Here is a 16,576-nt window from a genome sequence, read left to right as displayed (position 1 = left end):
TGGCGGCAGCTTTTTCCACGGCTTCGCCCCGCCCGGCGAGGGAGGCACTCGGGGCGGTTCCCCGCCTCCTGGCGGGTGTGGACCGCCGGCGAGAGGGCAGAGGCGGCCCTGGCGGCGAGAAGAGCCGGGCGGCCGCTGATGAAAACGACATGTGGACGGCGGGAAGGGTGACCGGAATTTTGTTTCACGGGGTCTTGGCGGCTCTGGTGCTGCTGGGAGCCCGGGACGTCTTCTTTCAGTATGAGGAGAACCGGTGCAGCATGACCTACATGTTCGACTACCCGGAGTACCTGGTGAGTGGCTGGGCGGACAGGCGGCGGCATCTTGCGAGATGTCCCGTTTTGCCTTCCTCTCCGCGAGTTCTCCCTGAGAGGCTGGCTCCGTCCCCCGTCCCCTCCTTCCTATAAGGAAAGACCCGCTTTCTCTCTAATAATGGAGTTCCTGAGCAACTTGGTCTCCGGCGAGACGAGAGCCCATGAAGGCTCCTCTCCGCAGCCGAGGGCAAAGCATCACCCTGGTCTCGGGGACAGCTCCTTCGGAGGAAGAGCGCCTTTGCCTTACGCCCTTCATCCGCACTTAGGAGCGGTCCCTTTTCAGCCCCTTTTCATCTTGTAGCCGCCTGTCTGTCTGGTGTGTGTCTGTGTGTGTGTCTGGTCTCCCCGCTGGTTCAATGGGAGCCTCCCGGGGTTCAAGCACCTATATCGGGTGCCCTAAAGCAGCGGTTCTCCCAAAGTGTCCTGGGGACTCCTGGAGATCCCTGACACGGTTTCAGGGGGTCCATGAAGTGAAAAATAAATAAATACTTTCAAATGTTTCGGTTTTGATTCCTAATAGGGTAAATATTGATAGACATAATTACTTAAATGAAAACTCTTTGGGGTCTTCACTCATTTTTTAAAAAAAAATGCAAAGAGGATATGTATGGAGATTTTCAGTCATCCAGATCATGGTTGTCCTAAAAGTGCCTTTTCAAGAGGCATCTGGACTTTGTGGGAAAAGTCCAGTTGCCTCTTGAAAAAGCACCTTTGGGATAAAAAGAGACCAGTCTGAGACCCACTGCCCTAGAGGAATAAAGGCTTCAGTAAATTGCTTAACTATGAAAAAACAGCCCAGCTCACCTTTCTGGAGAACATGCTTTTCAAGTTGGCTTGACACTTGGATCTCAGGAATTAAGATTTCTATTTCCATGCAATCAGTCAAAAGTCAAAGCTGCATTGACCCTTGTTAACCTGCTAGAAAGTTGCCAATTTGTTTGCTATTGAGCAATTGCTTAATAGTGAGAGAACATGGGTGTTGAACAGTAACCTTTCATTGGATTCATAGGAGTAGTCACAAAGTATTTTCTCTGTGTATGTTGATACTTTTCTTTTTCTTTGAATTGAGTACTACAGGTAGTCCTTGACTTACAACCACAATTGAGCCCAACGTTTATGTTGTTCAGAGAGACATTTAAGTGAATTTTGCCCCATTTTACAACCTTTCTTAGTTGTTAAGTGAATCACTGCCATTGATAAGTTAGTAACTCGGTTGGTAAGTGAAACTGGCTTCCCCATTGACTTGGTTTGTCAGAAGTTTGCAAAAGATGGACACGTGATCTTGGGACACAGCAATGGTCATAAATCTGAACCAGTTGCCAAGCATCTGAATTTTGATCACATGATTATGGGAATGCTGCGAAGGTTGTAACTATTAAAAGCGGTCATACATCACTTTTTTCGGTGCCATTGTAAGTTTGAACATTTACTAAATGTATTTTGTCTTGTGGCTTCCTAGTTCTCAAAGCATTCTCCTATCTTTTTCTGATGATAACTATGATTTTAAAAATGCAGTAGTGTTCTGTCTTTTCGAAAGCAGAATAGGTCAATTTTATCCTGAAAAGATTTGTGCTGGACCTTTTCCTTTCTGGCAGCTTTTCCCATCTTCCTTTTAAACATGGCTATAATGTCAACAGTTTTACTATTATGGATAATGTCATGCACTATTTACAGACCAAAACCAGTGTAGACATGTATCACAGGTAATTGGTATGATGGTATGATAGGAAATCAACAGCAGGAACTCCTGAAACTCTTTTTCTTAGGCATCATTTTCTTTTCATGTGGTTGTTTTAGGCATGGGAAGTGAAGCAATTAATTTGCCTTTATAATTACATTATGTGTTATTCAAAAAATATTTTTGTCTACCTTGTAGTGATATTCCTTATATAGCATAGTCAGCAAGCAAAAAGCTGCAGGTGTTTTTTTCTTCCCAAGTTGTTTGTTAAAAATATCTCTCATCTACAAAAAATGATTTTAATGTAGGGAATGAAAGTATGATGAACATTAATACATAGAGTAAAATAATAAAGCAAACAAGTATGTAATAAATCCTAATTTGAGAATACAGAGCCACACCTAATACTGTAATTCTTTTCTCAGAAGAATACAGATTTGACTCCTAGAAATGTGCCTTGGATAGCATCCTGATTTTATAATTAATTTTTCTGGCAAACGGATCTCAGATATGGCCCTTATCCAGTGTTCATAATAAATAGGCAGCTTAATGTGAGAAGAAGTGGTATATAAGCTTTTTGGATCCCAGGTTGGTCGTCACTGAACTACTATAGAATACACAATGTTGCTTTTCTAAAAACATGTTATTTCTGAGATGCCTTAAGAACTTTGATACTTACCTTTAAAGTGTAGGCTACTTTGTATTTGATGTTTCACATGCTGTTTCTTACTGATGCCTCTAATGGAAAAGGATCTTGAGATATACGCTTCACATGGACTCCTGTAATAAAACAATTATACTTTTGGGGCTTTTTAATGAATTTTTTGTGGAAAGCATTTAAAATATGTTATCTCCAGAGTAATACATGGGACTGATGCCACAATTTTGACTAGGACTCAATTTGTTTGATTCAATTTGTCAAACAAAAGTTTGGTTAACAAAGTAAATATTTAGCACACTTTCAAATATATAATTTATATAGGAAACAGTTCTACACTATTAAAGTAGTCAATAGTAATAGTTTCAGTGAGGTTTATTCCAGGCAAATGGATATAGGTCTGTAGGCCCTTGCCCCCCCCCACACACACAAACAAACACATACACCACACACACGCACAACCTTTGGTAATCATATAGTTGTATTTCTTGTTATGGTCTTTTTCATTGTTTCTTTTATTGCTCTATGACGTTACTTCTGTTCACATTATTTTCATTTCTTTCCTTTTATTGTTGTAAGCCAGCTAGAGTAGGCCCCACAGTGAGATCAGTGGCAAACAAATTTAGCAAATAAATAAATAAATAAATGATATACTTTGTAGTACAGCCTCCTGGTAATATATATCTACAGTGTTATTACCTAAAACAACATATTTTTTTAAACAGTACAATGAAATGGAGACTATTAAAAGACTTTAGAGAAGAGTTCTGCAGGTGTTGTACTCATGACTTAAATTGGTAGTTGGAAGCTGCTGTGGGTTAAATTTGTTAAGTATAATAAATAGCTAGTTTAATGCATGGTGGGTGTGGGAATGTCAGTATAACTACTAGGGCTTTTACAGCAAATACAACAGGAAAGACAAGTCCTGGTTAACTTTATGATTTGTTTATCTGATTTCTGTCATCTTAAAAAAACTATTGTGTTGTTTAAAATACTTTGTGTGAAATTAAATAAAAGGCATAAGAAATTTAAATATTAAGAGTTAACAGAGCTATGCGGTAATACAAATTTGAGGAAAATTGCTAAGAAAACTGCCAGAACTCTTTTTGTATATACTTTGTATGATATGGAATCTCAAGGCAAGGAAACCATTTTGTTTGCTATTTTTGTATGTAGTTTCAGATTGGTTCTATGCCAATTCTTATGATCTCATTCCTGATTGGTAGAAAAATTGTTCAGTTATAATAGCAAACATGTGACCAGGGTTGACTGTAGAATAGATAAGATGCAAGTTACAAGTTAAGCTAAAGTGGAAAAAGAAAACCAGTTTCTAGTATATAATCTTGAGCATATGCCCACCATTTTGAAGGAGACTATCAAGAATTATTTTAAAGTCCTAAGCCTCATTAATGAAGAACTAGAAGAATTATGGAATGGCATCAAATAAATTAAGGATGAATGTCAAACGATGCTGACATTGATCAAGAAAGAGAAGAAAGCAAATGGACTATGAAATAAATGTTGGAAATTGCCAAAAATGCAATCAGGATTTCAGGAAGAAACTTAACAAAGAATTATCAATAATTCTTAACTATATGTTTGTTAGAAGCAAGAGAAAAAATATTATATGAAAATACTGAAATTGAAAACAGACATGGGAATACAGGAAAAAACTTTGAAAGATCTTCAAACTCAGGAATTACCAACCTCATGCTGGTGAAGAAAAGGATATCAAAGTATAGTTAATAACCAATTCTAAGAAATCCAACAAAGATGGAAGGCAAATTCTGTTGAAAAACATTACAAAAATTAATTACACAAAAGCATTACAATATTAAGTTAAAGCCTTTTATAGATCATCTTCATTTTATGTTGGATTGATAAAACAAAAGAAACTAGTTGTAATAGTTAAGGCTCAGACTTGGTAAAACTGCCTAATCTAGTTAATAACCAAGTTGGAATAGGTGGATTGTGTACCTCCAGAGAGTAAATTCCCATTAATCCACATTGGATTCTGAAACATACTACAGTCTTATTGCCTTGTTAGCTCAATGTTGTTTGGCAAGAAATAATTTTTATAAAGGATTGTTCCTTTCTCATGAATATCTTGAAAATCACATTTTACACAGAGCAGCGTATGATATTTATATGATTGTATACAAATATGTGTATACATTTACTATATATGGGGGGAGTTTTAGTATAGTGACTTGAGAATCCCAGAAATTAACAAGAGTTAGCATAATAGCTATTGTTCCTTTTCAGAAATGTAGAAACTAAATTTATTTAAAAAAATATTTAATGATTATATGCCATCAAGTCTTAGCAACCACATAACAGATTTTCTTTTTCCAATCCGGTACTTTGTCTTACAGCGACACACCCTTTGGCTTTATAACTGAGTTCATCCACTCTCTTGCTGGTCATCCTCTTTTTTCTTTTCTTTTTGCCATTAAAAAAAGTACTATATATGTGTGTGTGTGTGCGCGCACGCGCGCATGTGTGTAGTGCGTAGTGTGTGTGTGTGTAAGTGTGTGTGTGTGTGTGTGTTCCAGCATAACTCTGGAAAGTCTCAAGCAATTTCAACCAAACATGGTACACAAATGACTTACTCTCTGAAAACAAATACTGTGGGGGTAAGACACCCCTAAGACCCGTTGGGGGTGTGTGTGTTCTGCTAAGATTCAACCTGTTGTGCCTTAAAATGGCTTCTACTGGGCAGCGCAGTGGAGTTGTTGTGGTAACAGCTTCACAGTACTCCAAAAGGGGTCTCCCTCTGGTAAAGGGGAAAATCCAACATTAGAAATTACGTTTGGTCCAGACATTTCCCCCTTATAAATAAATACCCGGGCAACACCAGGCTATCGTCTAGTACAATATATAATTCAAATAGTTTCTGTTGGCTTTCTCAGGTTATTTTACTGTCTTTTGCAACTTCCTCTTTGCACTTAGTTTTCTATTTTGCATTTGTATATTTCTACAGGCACTTTCAAAATAGATTAGAATCATAACATAACAACATAGAGTTATTAAATATTGTGCAATGTATAGCTTGCACACAAAAGCTAAATAATAATCCCACAAAACAACTCTAATTAACTGGAATAGTATTATTTTAATAGCAAAATTTTAAACCTGTGTGATGGAGTGTCTAACAGACTCTGGGAAAACAAAGGAGGAAGCAGAACCATTATAGAAAAGATTACATACCCCCAGGAAAGGGATGGTACATAAATGGGATTCAGAGTAACTCATCTTAATTATATTAGTTATAGATGTATCTGGAAAACTGCTTTGGCAAGCAGATTCTGTTACACAACCCTACTAGTAATAAGGAGCATTCCAGCAATTCAAGTATTCCTTGATTCCTGAGTCTGATAGATTTGAAGGACTTGGCATTTCTACAGTTTTTGCTATTCATCTAAGGAGAAGTGAAAGGGCAAATACAAGTAGTCCTTGACTTACAACTGTTCATTCAGGGATCGTCCAAAGTTACAACGGAATTGAAAAAAGTGACCTATGACCGTTTTTCACACCACCATTGCAGCATCCCCATGGTCACATTATCAAAATTCAACCAGTTGGCAACTGGCATGTATTTATGACATTTGCACTGTTCCAGACTCATGTAATCACCATTTGTAAATTTCCCATCTGGCTTCCAACAAGTAAGATCAGTGGCAAGGTCCAGATTCACTTAAGAACCATATGCTTCAATTAACAATGGCAGTGGTTCACTTAATGCTGGCAAAAAAAGTCAAAATGAGGCTAAACTAATTTAACAACTGTGTTGCTTAGCAACAGAAATTTTCTGTTCAATTGTGGTCATACGTTGAGGACTATCTTTACATTTCTTTTGCTGTAATAATCTGCCAGTAGAATTCATCTGATAGCATGATAGCTAACAACAGAAAATAGTAAGCACTGGATCTGTATAAATATTAGGGCAGCTTTCACTGCTAATGTTTGTGTTACACATTCCATTATTTCTGGCTGTTCAGCATGAGTCTATGACAATTTGCCATGGCCAGCTAATCATACAGTAAACTTGCCACAGCCATCTTGCTGCAGCTAACTTGCCACAGCCAATTTGCCACGTGACAACTCATTGTGGGACAAGAGTTACACTAATTTCAAAGAAAGGGTGGAATAGAATCTTTATGTAAAGGATGCAAAAAGAGATGACAATTTTTTAAAAAATATATATTTTAAATAATTAAATTGAATTGTTAAATTGCCCTGTGGTGAATTGTCTCATGGTGAGTTGGCCATGGTGAGTTGATCCATGATGAGTTGGCTGTGACAAATTGACCACAGTGAATTGGCCATAGTGAATTGACTGTGATGAGTTGGTCCATTCCAGTTCAACATGCTGTCTATAGCTAATGAAAATTCCGAAAAAATATTAGCTTGGGGAAGGCTGAACTATGTGTTTAAATCTGTTGGATGTGGAAATTAGCATTTTTCCCCTGCTAGTGCCATAAGGTTTATATACATAGTTGCAAGGTTACCTGTGTAAACAAATATAAGTTTTGGTTCTCCATTTCAGGATCTTCTCCAAAGTTACTGTCAGAAGGAATGCAGATGTTTCAGATTTGCCATTATTTAATTACATATAGAAGATAGTGAAATATTCAAAAAGCTGTCATATTGTTTCAGGCTTTTTAAAAGTATCTTGGCTTCATATTAATAGCACAGTACATTTTATTGTGTACATTTTATTTACATTGCAATTGCTTAGATTCTTCCTATTAATACCAAAATGTTACCTTTCTTCTGCTGAAATACATGTTTTGTGTCAGAGAATAAAATTACCTAAGAAAATATCCAGACGTTACCCAGCCTATGAACTATATCTCTACGGGGAAGGAATTTCTGCAGAAGAAAACAGAAATCTAATCTTAACAGGGATTCCTATCCTTTTTCTTCCTGGCAATGCTGGAAGTTTTAAGCAAGGTAAGGTATCTCTGAAGGAATAGAAATGTCTCTGTAGAATACCTAAAGAGGAAATAGTATAGGAATAATAATCTTTATATGAATCTGTGTTTACCTGGATAATAAATGGTTTGCATTTACAGTATTTTATTACATTTATTAATTACATTTTTAAAATACCATAATTAAAACAGTAAAAAATGCAGAATAAAATGAAGTAACAAAGCCAGACTATGACCATACCAAGATGGAATCAATGACCAAATGCCAACCAAAATGGATCACTTTTGAAATATTTCCAGGTGGTAGCCAGATGAGTAGTTTACTAGAAACCATTCCGAAAGCAATGCTAGGGAGCCTCCCTACTGCTACATCCTTAAAGCAGAGATCCATTTGTACTTTCTCTTGGACAGCTTGAGTTAGCTGGGCAAATTCAATTGAGAAAATGCAATCCTGCAAATAATTTGGAACCATACATTATATAAGTTATCAGGAGCACTGTAAATGGCATTGAGAAATCTGTCTGTAACTAGTGTAGCATCCATAGCACTGGTGTAATGTGTTCCCTCTGGCAAATTCTGGTTAGCAGATGGGCGGCTGCATTGTGAATGAACTGAACTATCTGAATAGTCTTCAAAAGATCACCATGTAGAGGTTTTTGCAGTAAGTTAAATGGATGGTAGCAAGGGGATGAGTCATTATAGTAAGGTCCTCCTTTTCAAGGTAGAGTCCAAAATACCACCCAAAACTGGGAAAAGCCAGCATTGGCTGCAGTTTTCACTTTCTGTTTTAAATGGAGCCACAATCCAGAAGGACCCAAAGGTCACAGGCTTGCTCATTAGGGGCTGTTAGTCCCTGTCAAGAGACCACTGGAGCAGATAAATATCTCTGTTGGACAACAAATGTCTTGTTAGATTTAAGCCTCCAAGCATCAGGATAGGGCTTCAATAAATTCTAGTCTGATCTGGAGTATCAATATACAGTTGTGAATCATTAATGATGCCCAATCCCAAACTATTAGATGATCTTTTCCAAAGGCTGCATGGGAGAAGACTGATCTCTAACTTCCACAAAGTAATAGCCACCAGGCCAGTCCCTCCTTTCCTGTCCTCCCCCTTCTCTGACTGGTACCACTACAACATATTACCCTCAGTTTCCCATAGGCAGTACAAAAGTATACCATGAATTACAATATTGAAGGCCACAGAGAGATCTAATATGGCATAGATACACTATCTTCATCGTGGGAATGGCAAAATTAAATTACTACTACAATTGCTATCTCTGTTCCACAGCCAGGCCTGAATCCTGACTACAAGGGCCAGATAATCCATTTTTAGTACCCTACATTGAATCCCCACCATTGTCTCAACTGCCTTTCCCTGGTGTTAATTATTTAACATCTCTGAATCCATGGAGCTCTCTAAAATTGCTGAGAATGTCTCAACTTTTCTAAGGTTCTATTTCAAAATAATATTGTTGTTTTCAAATTACACTGCATAGTAAGCATGGGTTTTGGAATTTGGAGTTTGAAGACATAAAAATTAGAATGAGGATTTTAAAAACAAATCCTCATAGTTTTGTTTTCTGCCTCCTCCCTATCTCTTTTAGGGATCTACTTCACCATCCAAATCCAGGATTTTAATTATCTCTGCTTCTAATATATGCTTTTTTCAGTACGTTCCCTTGGATCAATAGCACTGAGAAAGGCAGAAGATATGGATTTCAAATATCATTTTGATGTCTTCAGTGTGAATTTCAACGAGGAACTTGTTGCACTATATGGTGGAAGTCTACAAAGGCAGACGAGATTTGTGCATGAGTGTATTAAAATAATTCTTAAATTATATAAGGTATGAAGATAAACACAATATATATCAACTTTTTAATGTTTTGTGCTATTATCCCTGTGATGCAGAAAATATGGAAGATGGCCTTGATGAACAGAGAGAAGATCTCCATTACCATGCAGTGATCAGATATATATGGCTTGAGCCCATACCAAGAAAGTGATTTAAGAAGACACCTCAGATAGGTCCTCCTCCCCTGCCCAATTCACCTGAAGATAAAAGAGGGAGCATGGGAAGCAGATTCAAACGTGCAAGATTCTGTTATTATAGCAGGGGTGTAAAAACTGGCGGCCCATGGGCAAGATGCATCATGTGCAGGCCATGATTACGCCAGCTCCTGAATGGGAAAAACATTGTGAAACGTCATGTGATGGCAATTTGACGCGGCGAGTTTGACACCCGTGTATTATAGATATTCTAATAAAGATAGCTTTAGACAACAGTGTCAATTTCTTAGTCTGGTTTACCTTAAGCGATTGACATGTTAACTATTAAGTGGGAAAGAATTTGTGCTTTTTATATGTTTTCATTGTGCCCGATGTGAGATTATTTTTCTTTCTTTTTTGAAGGGTTATGAATTTGCTCCACGCAGTGTTGCAGTAGTAGGTCATTCCATGGGTGGTCTTGTTGCAAGAGCACTAGTGATTCTTAAACATTTTAAACCCGAACTTCTCAATATTCTTATTACTCAAGCGACACCTCATGTTGCACCTGTGTTGCCTTTAGATCAATATCTTTCTGGTAAGTTCACCCCTAAGAATTTTTGGATTGGTCAAGTTTTGTTTTGCCTTCCCCCACTTTTGCTTTGTCACTTTTGAGTAACTGAATAAACTTCATTCCCATTGATTTAATGAAAAACACTATTGGAAATTCTAGAAACTTCCTTGTTATACTTTCTGTTATTATACCTACTGTTATTAGCAATTTCACCAGAAATGTGTTGTAGAATAGAATAATGTGGAAGATCATCAGTTTTGAAAGTTAATATCACGATTTTCTCTCAATATGTTTAATCATGGTTTGCCTATATAGGTAGCCTTAAATTTCATGATGGAAATAATTGTACTTAAATATGTCCTGGCAGCATCAATGACGGTCACTTACGTGCCTGCGTTTAAGCAAGACAGGGGCTTAAAAACAATCTTATTCTATTTCTGCAAAATGTTTGGATTGGATCACTAACTTTGGATTCTCAAAAATCCAAGGTACTCCAGAATTCTTCAGATATTATTTTCAGATCCACACTTCTGTGGGCAATTGGATGATATTGTGACATATCCATATCCAAGACTCTTAAAAATTAAAACAAGGGTTATTTGTCTGATGTTAATTTGAAACAGACTACTCGGAGAGTCAGAGCATGAATATTAAGTTCTTACACATCAAACTAGATACCACTTCAGATAGTTTATCTATTTGATAGCAAGGAATATCTCCAACAGTATTCCCAATTTTTCTTGTTGGCCCAAAGCCAGTTTCTTGTAGCTAATCCTGTTCCTGGAGAAAATAGCATTTCTTTTGATTCCACAGTCTAGGCTTTACTAAAAAAAACCTAGTTTGGTAGAGTTAGACCATATCCATGCCATTAGCTAACTGATCCATGTTTCAGAATCATATAAAAACGATAAAACCATGAGGTCTCACTTAGGAATAGGAGATCAGAAACCAGTTACTCAATACATGAGATCAAAGGGATGACCCATCGGTGTCTCAATAGGGGTGAACTAATTTGTTAATGTACCTGATAATATTGGAGCTATAAATGAAAAATTGCTTCTATCTTCACTCTCACCCCCAAAAAGCAACTTTTGTTCTAAATGGCACCATATTCATTATATTGCTGATACTCCAGAAAAGATAGGGAATCCATTAGGAAAATGAAAATGAGCTTAGTCTGGGAAAACAGGAAAGCATGAGAAAGAAAGTCAAAATTGCCCAGTATTGATACTGTTTGGTATAAGAAGGACAGAAAGAACATTCTTTTGAAAGCCCACATCAAGTAGAATTTCAGTATTTCTTATTATCTCTATTTCCTGATTTGATCTACCTTGAAGTGCTATCATGCATGTTGAAAGTAAATTAATTTTTTTTAAAAAAATCTCAAAACCCTCAAAATAGCCAGCTGATAAAGTATTTTCCCCTTGCTTAGTACTGGCATTTCAGTAGAATATCTTCCCCGCTATGTTTAGTAGAATTGGACTACATCTCTTCTGGGATCCATAGCAGAGTATGCCTTTTAAGGTCTCGAGCAAGTAAACAATATATTTGTAACCACCCTGTGAAGGCAAAGTAATCAACATTTAATGTATTGTGAATAGCTTTACTTTAGACTTTAATAAAAATTTTAGCAGAATTCAAACACAGGATCTCAGATTCATTAAGATAAAGCTACATTTTTTCATCTCAATTATATTACAATTTCATCACCATCCAGGACTTATCCAGGCTATCTTTTTTTAAGTTCATGCATACTTCACATAGGAGACATTTTTCTCTGGTCCAAATTGATGCATTATCTATCAGGGAAACAACTGGAATATATTTCAATCTCCCACATCAAAATGTTTTTATATATGTTCAAATAACCCCTTGGTCTATAAAAATGCCCATTTTATACACAACCTCAAAACGTATAACCCAAATTATTGTAATATATGTATGCTTGTGTGTATGTGTTTATGTGTGTATGTACTATATGAGTAGGATTTAAGATTTATACAGTTTTTATAAAATACATGGATTTATATATTGAAATATGCTTAAATGTATAGAAGTAATTTGAATGGATATGGTCAAATCACATTGGGATAGGATTACTGCTGTTAAAATGATTGAACTTTGAAATTAATGCATATCAATATGAGTTTTCATTCAGTATTTCTTACATATAGATAACAAAATGTTTATGGCAATCAAAACTCTTTAGAATATCTTTGACCAATTTGTAAATTACCTTATGTAGAATAGAGGCTTTAACCTGCCAGATTTAAATTATCTTAATTCTACATTTTTCCAGAATGAGATTTATTATTTTGACTTATTGGCATGCTGAGTTGGCTTAGTTTTTTCTTGTTTGAAATTGCTTAGTGGAGAAATGAAGAATTATAATATATGATGATATGTGCTACAAAATGATCTATACTGAAGATATTGCTGAACCTCAGGAAACAAAACTGCTAAAATGATATTTAAAAGAATGTTCTTTTTATAGATTTTTACACAACCGTGAACCATAACTGGATTCAGAAGGCTCAAGAAATAAAGAATCTAACAACCCTTTCTGTAGCAGGAGGATTCCGAGATTATCAAGTTCGCTCTGGATTGGCTTTTCTGCCCAGTTCAAATAGTCAAAATTGTGCTTTATCTGTTGTGGTAAATTCTTTAATTGTTGCTTTTAAGCCTTGGCTTTTGAAGATCATTAAATATTACTGTTAACATTCCTGAATAGTTTAGTTCTTTCTTGCCCTAACATCTGCCCTAATTGAATGTGACATTCTAAATTGAGATCTCAATTTGAATGGAAGCAGTAGCATTCATTGCTGCATTTATTTGGAGATTCTTCCATCCTCAAGAAATAGCACGTTATATTTTATTTAGAATTTTCTCTATAGAAGAAAATATATGTAGCTCAGGGTTGAACTTGATCGTTTTCTTACAGACATTTCATTACTAAACTAGTAAAATGAAACTACTATATATAAACAGGGAGTAAAATGCACCTTCACTAGCACTGGTGATATTATCTAGTTGGGTAATGAAATGTTTGCAAGCAAACAATCAAACTCAGAGAACAAAGACTCCACAAAGTTCTTATTTGTTTGCCATGTCTAGCTTGGATTTTACTCCAAATCCCTTGAAGAAAGAACATGTTTAAAAGAGGATGTGTAAATCATATTAGCGGTAGTAAGCTGTTGGCTCATGCTAAGAATTATACAACTTATATAATTGTACTTCAGTTTTTAATCTTTATTGCTTCAGTGAATGAGGCATCTCACAAATTCATTACATCAATAAAGAAATATGAATCTGCACACAGTTTAAATTAATAATACAGAACTCTTATGTGAAGTATGTAAGACCATATTTTCCTGGTGCTTCTCAAGCAACAGTACAGCAGCATCCAAATGGCAAAATGGGCAGACATTTCAAAATATAATAAGGCAGAATTGTCTGCTGTTCAAAGAGGGAGGAAAGAGTCACGTGTTCTATATGACATGCTCGGTTTTTGGATTTTAGTCATAACAACGTTAGCAGGATTTCAACCATATTTTTTTCAGCAAGATATTAGCTTCTAGTAAATAAATAAATGTTTGGATCTTCAGTTTTAAAATGAATAATACATATCTTCTTTTAATCAGAGTTCTGCAGTTCCTCGAGTCTGGGCTTCCACAGACCATCTTTCCATTGTTTGGTGAGTAGTTAAAAGCTTTTTGGTACAAGGACTGATATACTGCTGTTCAAATATTTTTATTTGGCTATCATTTGACTTTAAATTTGTCTGTTTTTTACAAGCATATTTCCCTTATATTCTTTTTTAGGTGTAAGGAATTGAACTTGGCTATCATCAGAGCATTTTTTGACCTTATTGACGATAATACTAAACAGGTTTGCATTCCTTGAAGATCTGTGCATGCTTTCTGGAAAAAGCATTTATTGCTTGTTTGTTTGTTTTTACATTCCTGCAAGTAAATGAAGATAATAGTGTTAGGAATGGTACCTACATTACAGATATTATTAGAATTATGGACACACTTTTCATTAACCAGGCTGTTACTGCCATTGTAGTGGCAGGGCCGAGTTCATAAAATGAAAGTGTAAGTGTCTCAGTGTGCTTTCTAAGAAGCTCACTTCATACCTAACTTTGCCTCCAGCCTTGGCATAAGTATTTTTCAATCTAACAAGATATAGACAAAATTAACAATTAAAAAAACAAAAAGTAAAAATCCTTTTTCAACTTCCCTTTCATATTCAAAATACCCATCAGTAGAGGAAATAGAAATAAAAGTTATTCGAATCACAGATTTTTACTGAAAAGGAAATCACATGGAAAAATTATGAAAGACACTATAAGGCTCTGGGCAGATGCCACAGGTTATAGATCTGCTTTTCATTTAGGATAACGCTACTGTAAAAGAGCTTCCAAATTGCATTAAAATATGTAATATTCCAAATATGTATGGAGAACATAAACACCGGTGAAAAAATTGACCAGGCAACATAGAAATTAAAATTCGTACAAAATTAGTTACTTTTTCTCTATTTCTTTACAGAATAGAGCAGCCTTGGAAATAATACTACCTCTGTGTTAATTTTCTGCTGGAAAATTCTGCTACCTGCAGATTCCAGTTTAAATCTAAGCCTGAGAGAAAACAATTAATCCTTTTGGTTTCCAACCTGTAATCCAAAACATTTGGTTTTTTTTTTCAAAAGGAGAAACTCTTTTCTGCCTAGCTTAGAAAGGAAAGGGTCTGGATAATTCTTTTTGCAAATGTGCCCAAACCCATGTGATTCTGCTTGAAGCTGAAAAGTTGTTAATTTTGTGTCTGGGAAGTATTATCTCCTACTATTATTAATAATGGTTGGCCTCACATTAGGCCTCAAAAGCTTGTAGTTTTTATTTACATGCTTGTTAATTGATAGATAACAGAAAATCCCCAAAGAAAAATTCTGGTCCTGAATCACCACTTTTTAAGGTATCCAGGAAAACTCTTTGAAGAAAGACCTGAATCACTTACTGAGTTAACAGGTTAGTGTATCCAGTGTTACTGCGTGGGTGTGTATTATTTCCTTTGATGTTTAAGAGTAACATTAAATCTAAAGGAATTGAATCAATATATTTCATTCAGTTTTTTTCCTCTTAAATTCTGGGAAGTAGCATAGAAACATTTTCTGCTGCAAAACTCAAATCATTAAGCCATTCAAATGATTTAAAATCTTCTATTCAAAATCACTATTGCTAATTTAACAGTTAATTGAAAAAAAAGAATAGGAGACTGAATTGCAACAGTTAGGTAGTCTTCATTTAATGACTGTCTTGTTTAGTGATCATTTACAGTTACAACAGTGATAAAAAAGTAACCAATCCTCAAATTTATTACCTTTGCTGGCCTATAAAGCAAAGTAAAAATGAAATATGACCCTAAGCATAGCACTGGTTTCATTTAGCAACTGCTTTACTTAGTGACCAAGTTGTCAGTTTCAGTAATGGTCACTAAATGAGACTACCTGTAGGATATTATAGATTAGATCTTGTCTCAGCTCTGAACTTGTTAGATAGCTGCTTCTTTTTTGCTAAGGATCTCATGTGCAATTCTGGCCTAACATTGTAGCATTACAAAGCCCAAAGGCAGGGAATATTATTATGGAAAACCCAAGCAATTTATTTCAAGATCAGGCATTCAAGTTTATAACTGCAGCTTTCCAGTAGGAATACACCTTTTTTTAAAAAAAGGCAATGTGAACGAATCTTAAGGTAACTTTTTGTTTCCTTTCTGTAAATGCTGGAGTGTTTGCTAGTAACATTGATCTATATCTATGCTTATTCCTTCTCTATATGATGTCTGGGCCTGGGCAAATGCGTAGGTTAAATAAGTGTTGCTGTTCCATGTTTTCTCATAATGATATTCTAAGCAGACAGCATGATGGTGTGACCAAAAAAAACCCCTTTTGAAGTAGGTTCCTATGTTGTTTTCATCATTGCAACCACCAGTGTTTCGTGATTTAATGTTTGTTATTCCAACTAAACTATTAAATATAAAGATGTAAATGCCTTAAGTATTTATAAAAAACTTGAAAAAGAACATTTGGTAATGATACTGATGCTAATTTGCCTGCTCCGAATTAAAATCAGAGGAGAAGAATTTAGTTTTTATCATTTCAAAAATATTTGTTTTTCTATGTCAAAAAGAGACATGCTATTTTAGATTATACAACAAACTTATTGTGGTGTGGTACTGCAGGACAGCAAAAAAAAAAGTAACACAGTATGAAGAAAAGTATTGGGTTTTTTTTCCAGAAGCATCAATTTGGATTAATATAAAAACTTCAAAATGGTCCTACAAAGGATACAATGTAAGTAATATTTTTCATTTAAAACAGAATTACTTATTAGGTTATGTAAAAGCTTTAAAAAAAAATTAGG

The 16,576-nt window shown here is 35.6% G+C and overlaps 1 protein-coding gene across 3 annotated transcripts in view; it reads left to right on the top strand.

Moving 5' to 3' along the window:
* PGAP1 (post-GPI attachment to proteins inositol deacylase 1) overlaps positions 1–16,576 on the top strand; it is a 51,280-nt gene continuing 34,704 nt past the window's right edge. For all 3 annotated transcript variants that reach the window (XM_081938999.1, XM_081938998.1, XM_081938997.1), the window contains exons 1-9: positions 1–293; positions 7,453–7,606; positions 9,263–9,438; positions 10,005–10,176; positions 12,647–12,807; positions 13,794–13,846; positions 13,974–14,040; positions 15,076–15,181; positions 16,451–16,506. In XM_081938999.1, the coding sequence (XP_081795125.1) occupies positions 150–293; positions 7,453–7,606; positions 9,263–9,438; positions 10,005–10,176; positions 12,647–12,807; positions 13,794–13,846; positions 13,974–14,040; positions 15,076–15,181; positions 16,451–16,506 (1,089 nt within the window). In that variant the 5' untranslated portion in view covers positions 1–149. The remainder of the gene's footprint in view (positions 294–7,452; positions 7,607–9,262; positions 9,439–10,004; positions 10,177–12,646; positions 12,808–13,793; positions 13,847–13,973; positions 14,041–15,075; positions 15,182–16,450; positions 16,507–16,576) is intronic.

The sequence above is a fragment of the Natrix helvetica genome (assembly GCF_964273705.1).
Source record: "Natrix helvetica genome assembly, chromosome: 1".
Classification (NCBI taxonomy): domain Eukaryota; kingdom Metazoa; phylum Chordata; class Lepidosauria; order Squamata; family Natricidae; genus Natrix; species Natrix helvetica.
Note: the sequence above shows the minus strand (reverse complement) of the source record. Positions and strands in the feature narration are given on the sequence as shown.